General features: G+C 35.4%; 2 protein-coding genes and 1 pseudogene across 2 annotated transcripts; 1 reads left to right on the top strand and 2 right to left on the bottom strand.

The window, feature by feature from the left end:
• Window positions 1-16: 16 nt before the first annotated feature.
• Window positions 17-2,849, bottom strand: LOC18045372 (heat shock cognate 70 kDa protein 2). Its single transcript, XM_006435947.2, has 2 exons — window positions 2,521-2,849; window positions 17-1,994 (listed from the first exon to the last, which is right to left on the bottom strand). Exons 1-2 carry the CDS (start codon window positions 2,732-2,734, stop codon window positions 262-264), a joined length of 1,947 nt encoding a protein of 648 aa, XP_006436010.1. The 5' UTR covers window positions 2,735-2,849; the 3' UTR covers window positions 17-261.
• A 4,538-nt stretch (window positions 2,850-7,387) lies between these two features.
• On the bottom strand, window positions 7,388-9,770 carry LOC18045371 (heat shock 70 kDa protein 18). The gene has a single exon (XM_006435946.2). The coding sequence runs from the start codon at window positions 9,626-9,628 to the stop codon at window positions 7,613-7,615; it is 2,016 nt and encodes a 671-aa protein (XP_006436009.1). The 5' UTR covers window positions 9,629-9,770; the 3' UTR covers window positions 7,388-7,612.
• Window positions 9,771-11,145: 1,375 nt separating this feature from the next.
• Window positions 11,146-11,494, top strand: LOC18044509 (annotated as a pseudogene).
• The last annotated feature ends 7,091 nt before the right edge of the window (window positions 11,495-18,585 follow it).

The following is an 18,585-nucleotide window of genomic DNA, read 5'->3' as shown; positions in this document are numbered from 1 at the left end:
GGGCCACAAACGTTCATGGGGTGGCATGACTTTTGTTCATAATTAATAAGGCTTCAAGCAAAAGAGACAATATTTAGGGACCGAAAAATATTCATTATATAAATTGGTCCGAATTAAAAGTAAAATTTGAAAAATAAAAAGAAAAGGAAAAATTAATATTCATCCTAAGGCTAAAACAACATAAGATAAAAACCAAACGTCCAGTTTTCCCACCGTCAAAAAACCGACCTCCCACAAACACAACAAAATAAAACTGGAAGCTTAGTCAACTTCCTCAATCTTGGGACCGGCGGCACTGCCACCAGCTGGAGGAGCATCATCATCCATGCCACCGCCCATATCACCACCAGCACCTTGATACATCTTGGCAATGATGGGATTGCAGATGCTCTCAAGCTCCTTCATCTTGTCTTCAAATTCATCGGCCTCAGCCAGCTGGTTGCTATCAAGCCATTGAATTGCCTGATCAATGGCATCCTCAATCTTCTTCTTGTCAGCTGGATCAAGTTTGGAGCCGATCTTCTCGTCCTTGACAGTGTTCCTCATATTGTAGGCATAGTTTTCCAAGGCATTCTTGGCCTCGACCTTCTTCTTGTGCTCCTCGTCTTCAGCCTTGTACTTCTCGGCCTCTTGAACCATCTTCTCAATTTCATCCTTTGACAATCTACCCTTATCGTTGGTGATTGTGATCTTGTTCTTTTGGCCCGTTGTCTTATCTTCTGCTGAGACATTCAAGATACCATTAGCATCGATATCGAAGCAAACAGTGATCTGAGGAACACCCCTGGGAGCTGGAGGAATGCCAGAGAGCTCAAATTTGCCCAACAAGTTGTTGTCCCTGGTTCTTGTCCTTTCACCCTCGTACACCTGGATCAGGACGCCGGGTTGGTTGTCTGAGTAGGTGGAGAAAACTTGTTCCTTCTTGGTGGGGATGGTTGTGTTTCTTGGGATCAACACAGTCATGACACCACCAGCAGTCTCCAAACCAAGAGACAGAGGTGTAACATCCAGGAGCAACAGATCCTGAACCTTCTCATTGCCCTCGCCGCTCAGGATGGCAGCCTGAACAGCAGCACCATAAGCAACAGCCTCATCTGGATTAATGTTCTTGCAGAGCTCCTTGCCATTGAAGAAGTCTTGCAAAAGCTGTTGCACCTTGGGAATCCTAGTGGAACCACCCACAAGCACAACATCGTGGACAGTGCTCTTGTCCATCTTAGCATCCCTCAAACATTTCTCAACAGGCTCCATACACTTCCTGAAGAGATCCATGTTCAACTCCTCAAATCTGGCACGAGTTATGGTTGAGTAGAAGTCAATACCCTCATACAAAGAATCAATCTCAATTGTAGTCTGGGCAGTAGAGGAGAGAGTCCTCTTCGCTCTCTCACAAGCAGTCCTCAATCTCCTAAGAGCTCTAGGGTTGCCACTAATATCCTTCTTGTTCTTCCTCTTAAACTCCTGAACAAAATGATTCACCATTCTGTTATCAAAATCCTCACCACCAAGATGAGTGTCTCCAGCAGTAGCCTTCACTTCAAAGATTCCCTCCTCAATAGTGAGCAACGACACATCAAAAGTACCACCACCCAAATCAAAGATCAACACATTCTTCTCACCCACACTAGTAGCCTTCTTGTCAAGGCCATAAGCAATGGCAGCAGCAGTGGGCTCATTGATGATACGCATCACATTAAGCCCAGCAATGACACCAGCATCCTTGGTGGCCTGCCTCTGTGAGTCATTGAAGTAAGCAGGGACAGTAACGACTGCATTCTTAATAGTTGAGCCAAGGTAAGCCTCGGCAATCTCACGCATCTTGATGAGCACCATAGACGAGATTTCCTCAGCAGCAAACTGCTTCTCTTCGCCCTTGTAGTTAACACCAATCATGGGCTTGTCAGCTGGTCCAGCAATCACCTTAAATGGCCATAGCTTCATATCTCCTTGGACTGATGCATCGCTGAATCTCCTACCAATCAACCTCTTTGCATCTACACAGTAAAAAATAAAAACCAGTCAATCAAACAAGCCCAATTACACAAGCCAACATCATAAACAAGTCAAAGCATAAAAACAAAACAATAAATTTAAGCATATTTATTTACAAGGCAAAAATTTTAAAAAAACCTATTAACATAAGATTCGCTGCATAATTTTTAAAAATATAAATTGCTTGAAGAAATCAAAACAGTCATTAAATTAAACTAATATTGAACACATATAATGATACCGGTAATTTTTTATATATATGTTTTTAAAAATACTAATTTATTTCCTAAGTATAATTAACTAACAAAATTGAACGTTCTAATGTACTAAGTCGCGACTCAATGTTGACTTATAGTTCAGCCAATCCCGTAAAAACACAAGATCTCAAAACTCATTAACTGGAGAAAGACAAAACTACCCTCCGAACGCATAGATCTGACGAAACAGCAGTCGGTTCATGCGCTTTCCATGACGTATTACACAAATCATTGAACGAAGAAATCAAAACAACGTCAAACGAATACTTACCAAAGACGGTGTTCGTGGGGTTCATGGCGACCTGGTTCTTAGCAGCGTCCCCGATCAAACGCTCCGTGTCGGTGAACCCCACATAAGACGGCGTCGTCCTGTTCCCTTGGTCATTGGCGATAATCTCGACTCTGTCATGCTGCCAGACTCCGACGCAGGAGTACGTCGTCCCCAAATCGATACCGATCGCTGGTCCCTCTCCTTTTCCGGCCATTATCAAAACTCAAGCAAGGAAAAGGAGAATAAAGTAGTTTGCTTTGACAGCGAAGAAAAACAAAAATAGATCTCAAACCTAAAAAATAAAAAACTTGTATGTGGTTCTGTTAAGAGCTAGGGTTGTGAGTTTTTTTATAGATTTTTGGTTACAAGTTCTAGAATGTTCCTGCGGTCGTTGGGGCAATCGCAGCCGTTGATTGAAGCGCAATTGACGGTCTGGATTTTGGTCAATGTACGTCTGGAACTCGTCAAGGTCGGCTACGCGCGCGCCTTGTGTGAATTGAAAAAGGTGCGTAGGGATTTTGAATTGGGGGAGCGAACGATCCCTAGTTGTTTTATTTATTCTCGGACAGGGACGTTGTTTATCAATTTGTACCAAATAGGTCCCTTAATGTATCAAACATAATACATATTTCTACTGAGTAAATTAAGTTAATAAAATATATTTAATTAAATAATTAATTATCAGAAAATATGAATTCGAACCCGAACACAATTATTAAACAAGTGTTTTGAATATGTCTATTTAATAACCGTATCAATTTTAATTAATCAATTCAAAACTTATTAATTCAGTGCCATCTCAGGCGAGTTGCAGGGTTATGTAAAAAATTGTGACTCTTCTACTAAATTCAATTCAAACTATGAAAATAGTAAAATGCCCTTACAATATTTGTTTATAACATAACACTAATGCTACTTTAGTCATTTGGGTGAGAAATAGGCCCCCTTGCAAATAGAAATATCTTTTTTTTTTTTAATATTGATGTATTACAATTACAACTCTATTGATATTTATAACCATATAATAATAGGAACTCTCCTTCATGATTATGATATAATACAGTTTGAACAACGATCCTCACTTAATATTAGAGGAAAATCTATTTTATCCTCAAAGTGGGGAGCCGAATAAACTCTTATGAGAAGGGGAGGCTGCATGAGTTGTAAATGGGTTATAGTCCAAATAGAAATAATTCTTAATTGGGCTAAATCGGGGATACGGAATTACGGATGTCGGTACCGCGGTTCTGAATGAAGACAAGATAATTGGACCAAAATCTGCATGTGCGTCCAAGAGAAGATTAGTTGTGAGTGGGCCTCCTTAACTTAAAGTTGATTTGGGCCTTTGGGCCTTTAATGGGCTGAATTGATTACTTTTCATTTTGAGTTTCACTTCAGAATTAATAAGTATGGAAACATAATTTCTTTTCTTTTTGTTCAATTTAATCTGGCATTATAGAGAACGACTTTGACATTATGAATTCATAAATAGTTACGTATTTCATGGAGGGAAGAAAAATAAAAAGAAGAAGAGAGAATTGGATGAAATTGATAAAAGTTTTATTTGGAAAACATACAAGGTTACATAAAAATGAAGCTTCCCATTTGATTCTAAGCTATAAAGTGTTGTCTTGTCAAATACTTTATATAGGGAAAAAAGAAAATTAGAAAAAGAATAATATTGTAGGAACTAGGAAGAAGATATCGAAAGCAACCGACAAAGAAGCGTATGCATTCTTCTATTATTTAAAAAATTAAAGAGTAATTTCGTTGAAAATTCCAGGAAAAATCTCAGCCAATTTTCTCACCGACCCAGGTGGATACTGAGTCGGGGTGATGGAAATTATAATTAATTTTTAAAAATTTTTTTTTTCATATCTTAGCTAGCAAGAACTTGCAACGGAAGTTGTCATAGATAGGAAGTTGTATTGTAGGGTCGATATTGAAAACGCAATTAAATCCGATGTTGCTTTTGATGGATGACAGCTCAACTGATATTCTCTTCGCCGCTGACAAGTCTCCAAGCTTAGGAGTCGAATTAATTGATTAAAGAAGACCATATCGATGTCGTCAACTTTTTCAACCCAAATGGACTGCCATCATTAAATTTGTGAATTTAAATTGAGCGAATTAGAAAACTAACGGTTAATAAAATTCACGGTAATTAATCATGGTAAAGATTTGATGGGTTAGGGCCTCGAGCACAATTCAGTTGAATGTGGATGCGTTCTGCACTTACGGTAATTATTCAAGTTTTGAATAATAATAATAACAATAATATGAAATAAAAGTTGATGTTCAGTAACTGCGCTTTCTTATTTTGATTAAAAATTTATATTATTAATTAAGAAAAAAGGATAATAAATTACAAGATGGATTAATGATGATCCGTCGACAAATTAGAAAGACATTGCAGAAGGAGGAAATGCTGAAAAATAAGAAAGTGTAAATATAGCATTATACAACGTTGGTATATAAATTAGCATAAAGTTGAAACCTAATTATAATTCCAAGTTAAACTAATGAACAAGGTTAGTATTATGAAGAAAAAAGCATGGAAAGCATCAAAAGCCAGAAAGGAGTCCATTAAAGAAAATTAAATGAGGAGCATCTTCCTTGCTTGCATGATTGATCGTTTTTGTATTTACCCTAAAAGATAATGAGTAGTTGGTGAAATGAATTATGAACCCCACATGTCATTGTGCCCTTAGTTTAACGAATCAAAACCCTCTAAAACGGCAACGACTTGGCTCGTTGACCCAGTCGGCGAAGGCCAAAGTAAACGATGATAGCCTCTAACAAACGATGAACAGAATGTTCAGCATTACAGCCATATATTGCTTTTGCAAATTAGTCGAGTTTTCCTAACAGTTCTCAAACTATATTGCTTCTCTTCCAGTATCACCATTTACGTTAATGTGTCTTCATTTTTTTTTTCCGTTTGTTTTATTGATTTATCCTTTTTCCGGCTTCATCTTGTTCGAGATTCTGTGATCAAACGCTAAGAGTTGATGGGAAAAGCTATCTGATGATAATTTCTCTCAAGAGTCAAAACTCAAAAGGTGCCTTTTTTTCCCTTCCATAATTCCATTGTTTTGATTTTGTTAATCTTATTAATTGCATGTTTTGTTAGTATCAATTACTAGAAAAGTTATTGTTACTTGTAGTTTAATTTGAAATAGGATTCTCTCCTTACCTTCATAATTTAGTGAAGAAGGTTGACTTGATTGTAAATAAAGTGAAAGAAAAAAAATACAAAATTCAATCTTAGCCACTCATTAAACCGGGGAGAGGCAAACAGAAGATTCTCGTTTGTTTTACCTTTGAGATAAATTCTCTTCAATTAGTCTGTACATACACTAGAGGATTAGATATTAATTATATATGTCCTCATATATATTTTCAAAAAGTGCCATCTAATTAATTTTTATACTATTACTTCTATTAGTGTTAAACATTAATTTCTAAAGATAATTTTGATTTTGGCAAACCCCGACGTAATAAGAGAAGGATAATTTTTTTATTTATTTTATCAATATAATCTCATAAGTAGCAGCATGGATGTTTAACATATCATCCTTATCAAAGAGTAGTTGTTTACTTTCTTTTTTTACCTTGCAAACTAACAGAAATAACAATATATAAAAAAGTGTTGGGCCTATTCTTTCTTTTTTTAAGTCAATTTTAAAAGTTGAAAGACGACCAACTAGAAATTAATGTCTAAACCTAAGGAGTAAAGATAAATTTACCCATACTTTATGTCGACCAATGATACTTCAGTAATTTTTTTTTTAATTCTCATTATAACTTAAGTAATTAGATACTTAGGAATATGACATTCACACACTTAGTGGCGGTGAGTCGGTGACCTCTCTCATTGACGCTAAGCATAAGCTAAAGTTTATATCCAACCAACTAACCTAATTGATCTTTTGCTCTTAAATTTCCCCGAAAATGTTCAAATTTTTATGACTAACTTCGTGACTAAGGAAAAATAGATGTAGTAATTAAAAAAAGAAGCATCTCTGCAATAATGTTTATGTGGTGTAGACCTTATAATTCATTAATATCATGGAGAATAATTAATGACGTTATTAAACACAAACTAACTCATTATAATATATATCACTCGCCCACCGTCTTTGACTATATAGAGCTTCCAATACAATGACTTAAATTAATCAGTTACCGCCATTTGCTAGCAAGTGAGAGAACATTAATTGTGGTCCTTTTTGTAGCCACACCGGCCATCTAATCACACTTGTCCTAATCCTAAAAGGAGAAGGTCTTGTCAATTTAAAAGTCTGGTGCCTTTGTGGTATTGTGTGAGAATTCATGGATCCCCTCCTCTTGCACAATAAAGCATATGCCATAGAATATATTTTTCTTGTCTTTTTATACTTTAAAAAAATATTTTCTTTTTTTGTTCAAATCTAAGACCAACCAAAAGTCCCAGTGATTTTCTCTTGTCATAACAGATACATTTTTATGGGTAATATATAATAAATATGTAAAAAAAAAAGAAGAAGAAACAAGGCGTATCTATAAGAAGATATAAGTAAAAGTGAATAAATTTTATAAATATCCCATCTCTGCTTTGTATTAATTACCTAGCTTGCAACAATTTGTCATAGTTCATGTGCTGTCAATATTATGTTTAATGGACAATTTCCGTGGCTGCGGGAAGTGGACACAAGTCTCAAAATAACAGCCTGTCAAACTACGTTTAGTGTTTTATTCTAATTTGCTGCAAGAAAAGATAATCATCTAAGTATCCTGATGTAACATCATCTTGGTCATCAAAGTCGAAAAAGCATCATGATCATAATTTAGGGTTAGTTACCCACCAATAGATTTATCTTCTATATTTGGCCAGATAAACGACTTTATTCAAAGAAAAGAAAAAACAGAAGGGAACATTGGAACAAAAACATCACAACACAATTAACACATGTATAAAATACATGCAAAGAGTTCAAATACAACTATAAAAACAAACACACTAGGAACTTGCATTTGTACAAAAACAAACACAAATAACACAACAAGATTCAGCAAGATCCTATAAAAAAAACCTGGAACCCAGCATCGATCAGTTCATGACCAGACCCAAGATTAGCGAAGCAAGAAAAGTAGTTGGGTCGCCGATGAAGATACTGACAAGAATTTGAAAGAACCCCTTGGCTATCATCAAGTATTTGTTGCCCCTCCATTTGTTGCGTTTCAACTGACTTTTAACAGGAAGCTTCAGACTGCTCGGCACCAAAGAGTTCTCTTTGGAATTATCTTCACCACTTTTCCATTCCTCCAGCAGCATTTCAGTAGAGCAGAATGCATGACAATGGTAATTCTTGCACTTGGATACATAAGACCACCCCCACCTGTCACTTGCAGTTTCTTGAAGCCTTTTGCTGTTGCACCAAATGCACTTCTGTGATAATTTCTTATCAGAAAGCTCAAATTCAACACAATCGATTTGCAGCTTACGCGGAAGGTTGAAGCAACAGGGGTGCAAGTTACGGCCTTTCTCTTCGCAATGGTAGACAAAACCATCCGCGGGTCTTCCACACGCGTGACAGTGTTTGTTACAATCTATACAATCTTTAGTAGAGCATGCCCCGAGGGTGGGTAAGAGTTTGAAAGTGGAGTTTCCGAAGAATTCATGTTTGGCAGTAGGCTTACGGTCAATGAACATGCAGGGGATATGAAGATTGAAGTTGCACAGCTCACATCTATACATCAGCCCAAAAGCAGGTCTCTTGCATCCGTTGCATTTGCTGAGTGTTTTATGGTTCTTCAGCTGTAGGTCATGAGCCTGGTGGCTTGTATGACCTCCTCTGCTCGGTAAATTTTGAGCTGCAAAACTAGTGGTTGTTTTCAGCTCAAGTGGTGAATTATAATTAGGGTTCACATCCAAGATGACGATATCCTCAACCTTGTCACTGCGGTTGCCACTCAACACGGCGGCCTGAACTGCAGCTCCATAAGCTACAGCCTCATCTGGGTTGATGTTCTTGCAGAGTCTCTTTCCGTTGAAGAATTCCTGAAGCAGTTGTTGCACCTTGGGGATCCTAGCAGAGCCACCAACGATGACGACATCATCCACGCTGCTCTTGTCCGTTTTACCATTCCTCAAGCACATATCAACATGCTTGATGCACTTCCTGAAGAGGTCCATGTTGAGCTCTTCAAACCTTGCACGCGTTATAACCGAAGAGAAATCAATACCCTCGTACAAGGAATCGATTTCAATCTTAGTCTGACAAGTTGACGAGAGAATTCTCTTGGCCCTCTCGCAATCCTTTCTCAATCTCTGAACAGCCCTCGGGCTGCCGCTGATATCCTTCTCTGTCTTCCTCTTGATCTCCTGAATAAAATGATTCACCATTCTGTTGTCAAAATCTTCACCACCGAGATGTGTGTCTCCGGCAGTGGCCTTCACTTTGAAGATACCCTTTTCGATGGCAAGCAAAGACACATCAAAAGTACCACCACCCAGATCAAAAATCAACACATTCTTTTCAGAGGCGGCCTTCCTGTCAAGACCATATGCAATGGCAGCAGCAGTGGGCTCACTGATGATTTTCAAAACATTAAGCCCGGCCATAGCTCCGGCATCCTTGGTGGCCTGACGCTGAGAGTTGGTGAAGTAAGCGGGAACGGTGACCACAGCATTGCTCACAGGTGAGCCAACGTAGTCCTCAGCGATATCACGCATCTTGGCAAGCACCATTGAAGAGATTTCTTCAGCAGCATACCTCTTCTCTTCGCCTTCGTAGTTAACGACAATCATTGGCTTGTCGTTCGGTCCGGCAACCACTTCGAACGGCCAGAGCTTGACGTCGCTCTGAACCGACACGTCGCCGAACCTCCTCCCTATCAGCCTTTTAGCGTCGAAGACGGTGTTGGTGGGGTTCATGGCTAACTGGTTCTTGGCAGCGTCGCCCATGAAACACTCCTTATCGGTGAAGGCCACGTAAGACGGCGTCGTTCTGTTCCCTTGATCGTTGGCTATGATCTCCACCCTGTCATGCTGCCACACTCCAACGCACGAGTACGTGGTGCCGAGATCGATCCCAATTGCTAGTACCTCTTCTTTCCCGTCCATCAATAAAAAATGAAATAAACGTAAATAAAATTACTTTTTCTTAGATCAGAAAAGGAAGAACCAAAGAAATGCAATGCTTATCAGAAGTAGCAAGTGCTTAGAAATGTTGTGTGTGTAGTATGCTTTGCCTTGGAGAGTTGGAGTTGGCATTGGGGTATTTATAGGTTTTTTGAAACGTGAATTCGGGAACGTTCTGTGGAAGTTGGGCAGTTTCAGCCGTTGATATACGTGGTTATATGAAACGTGTACGTCTAGAGATGCCCTTGGATTGATTTGAATTTGTTTTAGGTTTTTTATTGACGTACGCGGACACGCCGCGTGGCGTTAAGATGACGCGCGTGAACTTAACTTTCAGCCGTTGATATATGAAACGTGTACGTCTAGAGATGCCCTTGGATTGATTTGAATTTGTTTTAGGTTTTTTATTGACGTACGCGGACACTCCGCGTGGCGTTAAGATGGCGCGCGTGAACTTAACTTTCGACTCCTTCTGTAGAGAGAGAGAGAGAGTGAGAGAGTGAGAGACCGGTGCCAACCGTTGTGGCCTTTTCTTTTTGGTAGGAATGAAGGCCCAGAATCAGCTGTGGGCTCCAGATTGCAAGTGGCTATGCACGCGTCTTTCTTGTATTTGCCCTAACAATTCATGTTTAGGGTTTAGTCATATGATACGAGTAGTTCGATTTTTTTCTTTTTCGTTTTTAAACTATAATCCTATCTATGGACATTACAGTCGTCCTTTTTTTTTTTTTTTTATGACATAACTTGAACAACGAACAAGTTATAACACAGTTCGGGGCCTAAAGGTTTAGAGAGTACTGCACCAAATAACACCAAAATCCACCCTACACTACCTGAACCTTTGGACGATTAAAGTTAATTTAAATTATGCATACAATTTTTTTTTTAATTTTAAATGATAACACTAGATCTACAATTGGGTTGCATTATTTATGTAATAACACAAATTTTAGCATAAGTAATTGGTGTCTTAGCTGCTAAATGCATGTCACTAATCATTAACTATTATGTGTTAGTTGTTTGTTGATTTTATCATCAATGATATTAATAATCAATAAATAATTAATAAGTCAGATGCCAAATTAGTTGAGATATAAATTATATATTATCAGAGTAATGTTCCAAATGAGGGATCCCTTACTTTATCAAGGTAAAGGATTATAAATTTAAAGATAAGAAAAATATACACATTTGTCCTTTTTTCGTATGTTTTAGTTTATTCCTTATTTTAATAAAGTAAAGAAATCCCTTATTAGATAATAAGCCTGTATTGTCAATTAGATAAGTTATATAATAATGTTTAGGGTGGGGCTATTTGCACTCTAAAAGTTACTTTGAACACTCACATTATAATAATTTTTTATATTACTAATTTAACCTTAATATAATTTACTATTAAGGACAATTTAATAAAACACAATTTGATAAATTTTTATCTAATAAATCGTCATATTTTTTCTACTATAATCCACACCAACAATGAAAAGTTGAGACAAGATCTCTACAAAATCTCAGTGTCATTGGAGGTAATGGCTCCTAAACAACTAAATAGTTGTCTATTTGTTGGATTAAGCAAGGTCATATTGTGACCAAAAAGGAATTGCTACCGCCCAAGGGAAAACAAGCAAAAGGGTCCACTTTGAGAGGAATGTGATTAGAGAAGTTTCCGGCTTTGCACCCTATGAGAAAAGGATCGATGTGCTTCCTAAAGTTGGTAAGGATAAGAGGGCATTGAAGCTTGCAAAGAGAAAGCTCTGCACTTATGAGAGGGCAAAGATGAAGCATGGAGAGATGTCTAATGTACTCTGCAGGATGAGGGCCGCTGGAGGTGGAAAGAAGAAGAAGTGATGCATTGCTTTGCTATATGCCATGTTCACCTGAACTTGGGTTATTAAATTAGCAGAGTTTGTTTTAGCCTACGTTGCTTGCTTCTTTTTTTTTCAATTCGAAATTGTCATGAGAGGAAAATAAAAGTTAATAAAAAAGGAAGAAAATTAGATATATTGTTTGTGACGATGAATACTTTATTGGGTATAAAGAGGTGATAAGGTAATTAAAGAAATGGGTAATGAGGACAATATTGGAATTTGAAAGAGTGGTCCGAGTAAAAATTAATATTTTAAAATTATTTCTTGAGTGTGCAAAGTAAATGAGTGTTCAAAGTAGATTTTATAGTGCAAATAGTCCTACCCTAATGTTTAATGGTTCCAGATTATAGAGTTAGCTCATGGAAAATTCAAGGAAAGTACCCACTAACCGGTAGTTTTAATTTTTATTTTATTTTTCCTTCTACTTTTCTTGGAAATTAAGCCACTTGCAGTTCCCAAAAGAAACCAACTTCAAATTTCCACAGATATTGCAGATGGATAAGATTATTGAGAGCTCATTATATTTATCTAGGGTTTGTTCATTGTTAGATATTTGTTTATTGCTTATATTTGGAGTTAAGTGGTTATTTAATCTCTAAATTTTAAAAAATATTTCATTGCACCCTTGTTATTAATTATGTTACATCCTACCCTCACTTTTTCTTTTCTTTTACATAATATCCTTACAATAATATTCTTGGAGATACTAGTGAAAAAAAAAGTTAAATCATGAAATTGCCTTAAAAGTAAAATAAAAATTAGTGTAAACATTTTGGTTATTATTTTTCTTTTAAGATTAATTTTTAAATTAATTTATTCACAACTTAATAATTATTAAAATTATTGTAAGAGAATTAAACATTGCTTGAAGTTTTATGGTATTAATTTATTTATAAATAATAATTAGCAAGATTGTTGCAAGCGCACTAGAAAATTCCGGGGAAAATCTCAGCCAATTTTCTCACAGACCCAGGTGGATACTGAGTCGGGGTGATGGAAATTATAATTAATCCTCTTTTTTATTTTTTTTATTTTTTTTATTTTTATTTTTCTCATATCTTAGCTAGCAAGAACTTCCAACGGAAGTTGTCGTAGATAGGAAGTTGTATTGTAGGGTCGATATTGAAAACGCAAGCTTTTGATGGATGACAGCTCAACTAATATTCTCTTCGCCGCTGACAAGTCTCCAAGCTTAGGAGTCGAATTAATTAATTAATTAAGAAGACCATATCGATGTCGTCAGCTTTTTCAACCCAAATGGACTTCCATCATTAAATTTGTGAATTTAAATTGAGCGAATTAGAAACGTAACGGTAATTAATCATGATAAAGATTTGATGGGTTAGGGCCTCGAGTACAATTCAGTTGAATGTGGATGCGTTCTGCACTTACGGTAATTATTCAAGTTTTGAATAATAATAACAATAATATGAAATAAGAGTTGATGTTCAGTAACTGAACTTTCTCATTTTGATTAAAAATTTGTATTATTAATTAGGAAAAAAGGATAATAAATTACAAGATGGATTAATGATGATCCGTTATATTAGAAAGACAACGTGGTATATAAATTAGCATAAAGTTGAAACCTAATTATAATTCCAAGTTAAACTAATGAACAAGTTGGTGAAATGAATTGTGAACCCCACATGTCATGTGCCCTTAGTTTAACGAATCAAAACCCTCTAAAAGGGCAACGACTTGGCTTGTTGACCCAGCTGGTGGCGACGACCAAAGTAAACGATGATAACCTGAAACAAATGCTGAACAGAATGTTCAGCATTACAGCCATATATTCCAGCAATGTTTATCTATTGACATTACAGTCGTCGATCCACCGAGGGTTTAAATCAATAAAATTATAACACAGTTCGGGGCCTAAAGGTTTAGAGAGTACTACAGCAAATAAAACCAAAATTCCCCCTACACTACCTTTTCAATTTTTTTTTTTAATTTTAAAAGTAGAGAAAATACCTATAAAACTTGAACCTTTGGACGATTAAAGTTAATTTAAATTATGCATACAATTTTTATTTTTTATTTTAAATGATAACACTAGATCTATAATTGGGTTACATTATTTAGTGCTTATATTTGAGTTAAGTGGTTATTTAATCTCTACATTTTAAAAAATATTTCATTGCACCCTTATTATTAATTATTATACATCATACCCTTACTTTTTCTTTGTTTTTACATAATATCCTTGCGATAATATTCTTGGAGATATTAATGAAAAGAAAAAAATGTTAACTTATGAAATTGCCTTAAAAGTAAAATAAAAAGTAGTGTAAACTTTATTAGTGTAAACTTTTTTTGTTATTATTTTTCTTTTAGGATTAATTTTGTAAATTAATTTGTTTATAACTTAATAATTAGTAAGATTGTTGTAGGGGTATTAAAAATTGCTTGAAGTTGTTTGGTATTATTTTATTTATAAATAATAGTTAGCAAGATTATTGCAAGGGCACTCGAAATACTACTTCTTTTAAAATTGATATTTATTGATTAGTTTACTAATAAATAATTAACTTTTACAATAGGTAAATTAATTAATATCAAGAATATTGCAGTAAAGGTATTATTGTAAAACTAAAGAAAAAATAAGGGCAAAAATGTAATATTTTTCAAAATGTAAGAACTGAATGGACACTTAAACTAAAATATAAGGATTAAAAGAACATTTATCCACGCAAAGAAGGAACCTTAGAAGATGGTGTTGTAGGACCAAATGACACTAAAATCACACACGTTAATTACCAAAAAATCAAGTGTACTGTGGATATATGAGATGATTTCTGGCGAATGTATTAAATAATCCATATTAATCATTATATATATATATATGAACAAAGAAGTATATTTGAGATCTTATCACTAAGTAAATTAAAAAGTAGCCTCTAGGTTGATGATTAATGGAGAATGCCAACTGGCGTTATTTCCTAAAATGAGGGAATCAAGCGTACTTGTTCTTCTTGTTTTTCCCTTTTAATGCCTTTTCCTTCCGTTTTCCTTTTCCCCGACTAGGCAACTACATGCTTTGAAAAGTCTTCTTGATCAACATTAACATACGTCGTTATTTTGCTTTGAAGTCTTTGTGGTATTGTGCAAATTATCTATGGTGAAAAATAAAAAGGTAACAAGAAAACAGCTAGAAGTGAAGAAACAAAATTTTCTAGCTAGTAAATAATTTCATTAGTTACTTTACTTTTAAAGGAACACATGAAAATAAGTTTGCACAAATTTAGGTATCCAACTATCAAAAATAAAATTGAAAAAGCGCACACCTTTCACTAAGTTCATGTATTAAAAAAAAAAAAAGCAAACCATTTAGTTCATTTAATTTTTAATATAAATAACAGCAGCTAGCGATGCAATTATATATCAGCCAACCAAGACAGTGACGATGAGAGAAACAAGAGTGATGATTATGTGATCGCCGATGAAGATACTAATGAGTGTTTCAAACAACTTCTTTGCTATTTGGAGCTTCTTGTTGCCTTTGGTCCCTTTCTTTGTTTTCAACTATTTTTTAATAGTGAAGAAATTGTAAAATTGATAAAGTGTTGCTGTTTGGCAACTGAGAAAATAGAGGAAAATTTCTTATTTCATTAATGAACTGTTATTTTGTACATAATAACAATCTGGAATATGTAGCTATTTATACATGCTTTTCATACTCTAACTGATTGCTCACTAACTAATTATTAAAACGAAATCTAACTCTGCTAACACATAACCAAATACAGAGTGTGCATTGTGAAGTTAGTTAGGCTGTTAACTGCTGCTGACTTGGATCTTTTGACGTGGCACTAATGACAGCTGGTAACTTGACATTCTTGATACAAGGCTTAACACCATGCTGATTCTTCTTCTTTACTTCTGCATAATGAGCTATCTTCACAAATAGGCTGCTGAACATTCTTGGGAACCAAACAATCATTACCAGAATCTGCTTTTTCCCATTTCTCTAGCAACATATTAGTGCTGCAATACGCATGGTAATTGTATTTGTTGCAAGCGGCCACATAAGACCACCCTGGAATTCCTGCTGTACTTCCATTGAGCCTTTTCTTGTTGCACTGAAGGCACTTTTCCGATAACTTCTTATCCGAAAGCTCGAATTCAGCATCAAGAATTTGTAACTTGGTTGGAAGATTGAAACAACATGGATGCAAATTACACCCATTCTTTTCGCAGTGATACACAAATCCTGGTGTGGGTTTCACGCAGGCCTCACAGTAGTTATAGCCACCTGGGGAGCCGCTGTACCCTGGAAGTTGAGTGAAGAACTGGAAAGTGGAGTCTTTGAAGTGGTCATGGTGCTTGTGGTAATAGTGAACATGCAGTCTGTGTGAAGATTAAAGTTGCAAAGCTCACATCTGTACATTAACCCGGAACCTTTGGTTTTGCAGCCGTTGCATTCGAAAAGTGTTCTGTAATTTTTCAGATGGAGCTCATGATCAGGCCTGTGGCTTTCATGGACTGCCCTGCTTGGTAAATTTTGACCTGTTCAAATTAAGATCCGGTTCAATAGTAATTAAGATATGTCACTATCGTCAAAGTTGAGCTACGCCACGTAGGACGGAGTAGTCCTGTTGCCCTGATCATTGGGTATGATCACCCCCTTGTCATGCTGCCAAACAGCAACGCAGGAGTACGTCGTCCCCAGATCAATTCCGATAGCAACTCCAGCTTTTCCGGCCAAAATAAAATAAATGGAAATGAAAATTTATACGCAAAATGTAGAAAAAAGAAAACCGTTTGTATAGAGCAAAAGAGCAATTAAAAGCAAACTGACTATATGTGTGCTGTGGGAGTTAGCTATGGACTGATATATATATATATATACACACATATTTATATATATATATTTTCTTTTTCTTTAAAAGAAAAATTGTAGACCATAACGCGTTCATCGGATGATTCGTGCCATGTTCGTGTTACTTGGGGAAGAAGTCTCACACTCTCACTTCTCAGTGGCCCGCTATAGAGACATATGTCCCAATTTTTTTAATTTTTATTTCTTTTAATTAGAGAGATTATTTACTAGATGTTACAGGAGCAGTATTGCTCCAAAAACTTGTCCGTTCTTGCCTGCATGTATCTTTAGAGAATGGAATATCGTGGCCAAGAAATGAAGAAGACGTACGAACCTTCGCATCTGGAAATGACAATATTGTCCTTCGTTGTCTTGGAGCTCCCAAACCTTCGCATCTAGCATCCCCTAGGCTCCGAGGCCCTAGCCCAACGTCTCCATGTGGTTCTTTCCCTTCCTATCTTGTTGGGCTCGCCATTTCGTGTACTTTGATACTTCAGCCTCATTGATACTCAAGTTTTGGGCTATAATGAACTTTGATCGATGTACCTCAATTTCTCCACTTCCCACAAATATTTTCCAATGACATTTTGGTCCTTCAATTAATCAAATTTATCTAATCAGTCCTACCAGTTATATATATATATATATATATATATATATATATATATTTTGCTGTTTTATAAAATTTGTAAAAATGATAAATAAATTTTAAGTACAGTCACATATATAACTTTTGAGGTAACTTCAAATTTATAAACTCTATCACACTTTTTAAATAGTTATCTTGCTATTTTTATGATAATATAAACTTTTATACTTACGGATGAAAATAATTTGAAACATTAGTAGCTAATTATATATGAAGGAGTAACTTTTAGGTTTTTATTCTCTTTTTTTTTTTAACTTGTCAATCTTCATGGAATTTCGAATGGTTTAATTCAAAATTTCTTAAGGAATCAAGATTTTTTTTTTTAATACATTATGGTTCTTATGATTGAAAAGTCTTTTTTAAAATAAGGCTTTGATGAGCATGTCTGAGTGGTCATCAAATAGCTTTCTTAGATTAGTCACCTGAGTTCAAATCTGAATAAAAATAAGACGTAATTTATAATTATATTTGATAATTGTTTCTTTAATTGATTTAAAATGATGGGGTGTATGGATAAGGGTAAAATCGATTGTAAGGGTAAATTAGGATTAATTATATAAGAGAGATTGAGAAAGAATTTTTTTTTGAATAATAAGACATTACCATTAGAATCCTCGTGATATATTTATAATCGAGATCTACTGAGACTAACCTGGATTTATTCTATTAAAATGAATTTGGAGGAATATATTTACTCTACGAACTAATTTTTGGGAGAAATATCTATTCCACTCAATGATTGACATAATTTAAATTAGATTAATTAAACATAAAAATAATGAGATAAATTAAGATAAATCGAGGGACCATATTGTTTTCTTATTCCTGCCCCTTTTCCCCCAATTCAAACTTCTCACATCCCCCATTCACTTGGTGGGCAAATAACTATTTAACGATTGAATTTACTTAATTTTACGTATTACTTGGAGGGTTGGAGTGGCTGTATATGTTTGGCAAGGTCGATCTGCAGATGCGTCAGTGTCATGGTTTAATTATGTATATTTACATTATTATATAGTGGTATGTTATGTTGTGTAAGTAGGTATATTAGAAGAAAGAGAGTATGTTATGTTGTGTAAGTAGGTATATTAGAAGAAAGAGAAGAAATTAATGGCAAGGTTTAGTGAATATGTACTGTGTGTACTTATTTCCGAGGTATTCATGAGATATATTACTAATTAAGTGTCTCTGCCGATGATCAAATGTTAGTTAAAAAAGATAAAACATGTTAGCGTTGTTTGATAACAGTGGATTATAAATTTAATTGGAGTCACTGTTCAACATGATTGTTTGTTTTTATGTCTGAGCATTGAATATGTTTCCGTTTCAGCTATTAAGCATTGAATATGTTTTAGTTTCAGCTATTCTGTTACTGTAAGGGTGCGTGTGAGAGTAATATGAGGTAGTTGGAGTTTCAAAGTCGAGCTGCTAAGGTGTTTGGTTACACCTTGCAGCTAGACTTTGGTAGGTCAAAAGTTTAAAATCTAAGTCTTTTACTCTACATCTATGACTTTTACTCCACAGCAGTTGCAACTTAAAAGTTACAGCACCTCACTCCCAAACACACCTTAAATGCCTTAGTTTTCTAACTAATTAATGC

This window comes from Citrus clementina, unplaced genomic scaffold (assembly GCF_000493195.1).
Source record: "Citrus clementina cultivar Clemenules unplaced genomic scaffold, Citrus_clementina_v1.0 scaffold_4, whole genome shotgun sequence".
NCBI lineage: Eukaryota > Viridiplantae > Streptophyta > Magnoliopsida > Sapindales > Rutaceae > Citrus > Citrus x clementina.
The sequence above is the reverse complement of the archived record's forward strand: the minus strand, read 5'-3'. Positions and strand labels throughout refer to the sequence as shown.

What these genes read in the sequence shown, in the direction of transcription:
- LOC18045372 (XM_006435947.2), bottom strand. Translation starts at nt 2,734, where the DNA reads ATGGCCGGAAAAGGAGAGGGACCAGCGATCGGTATCGATTTGGGGACG. An exon ending in CCCCACGAACACCGTCTTTG is followed by an intron (nt 1,995 to 2,520) that starts GTAAGTATTCGT and finishes TTTACTGTGTAG; the next exon opens with ATGCAAAGAGGTTGATTGGT.
- LOC18045371 (XM_006435946.2), bottom strand. Translation starts at nt 9,628, where the DNA reads ATGGACGGGAAAGAAGAGGTACTAGCAATTGGGATCGATCTCGGCACC.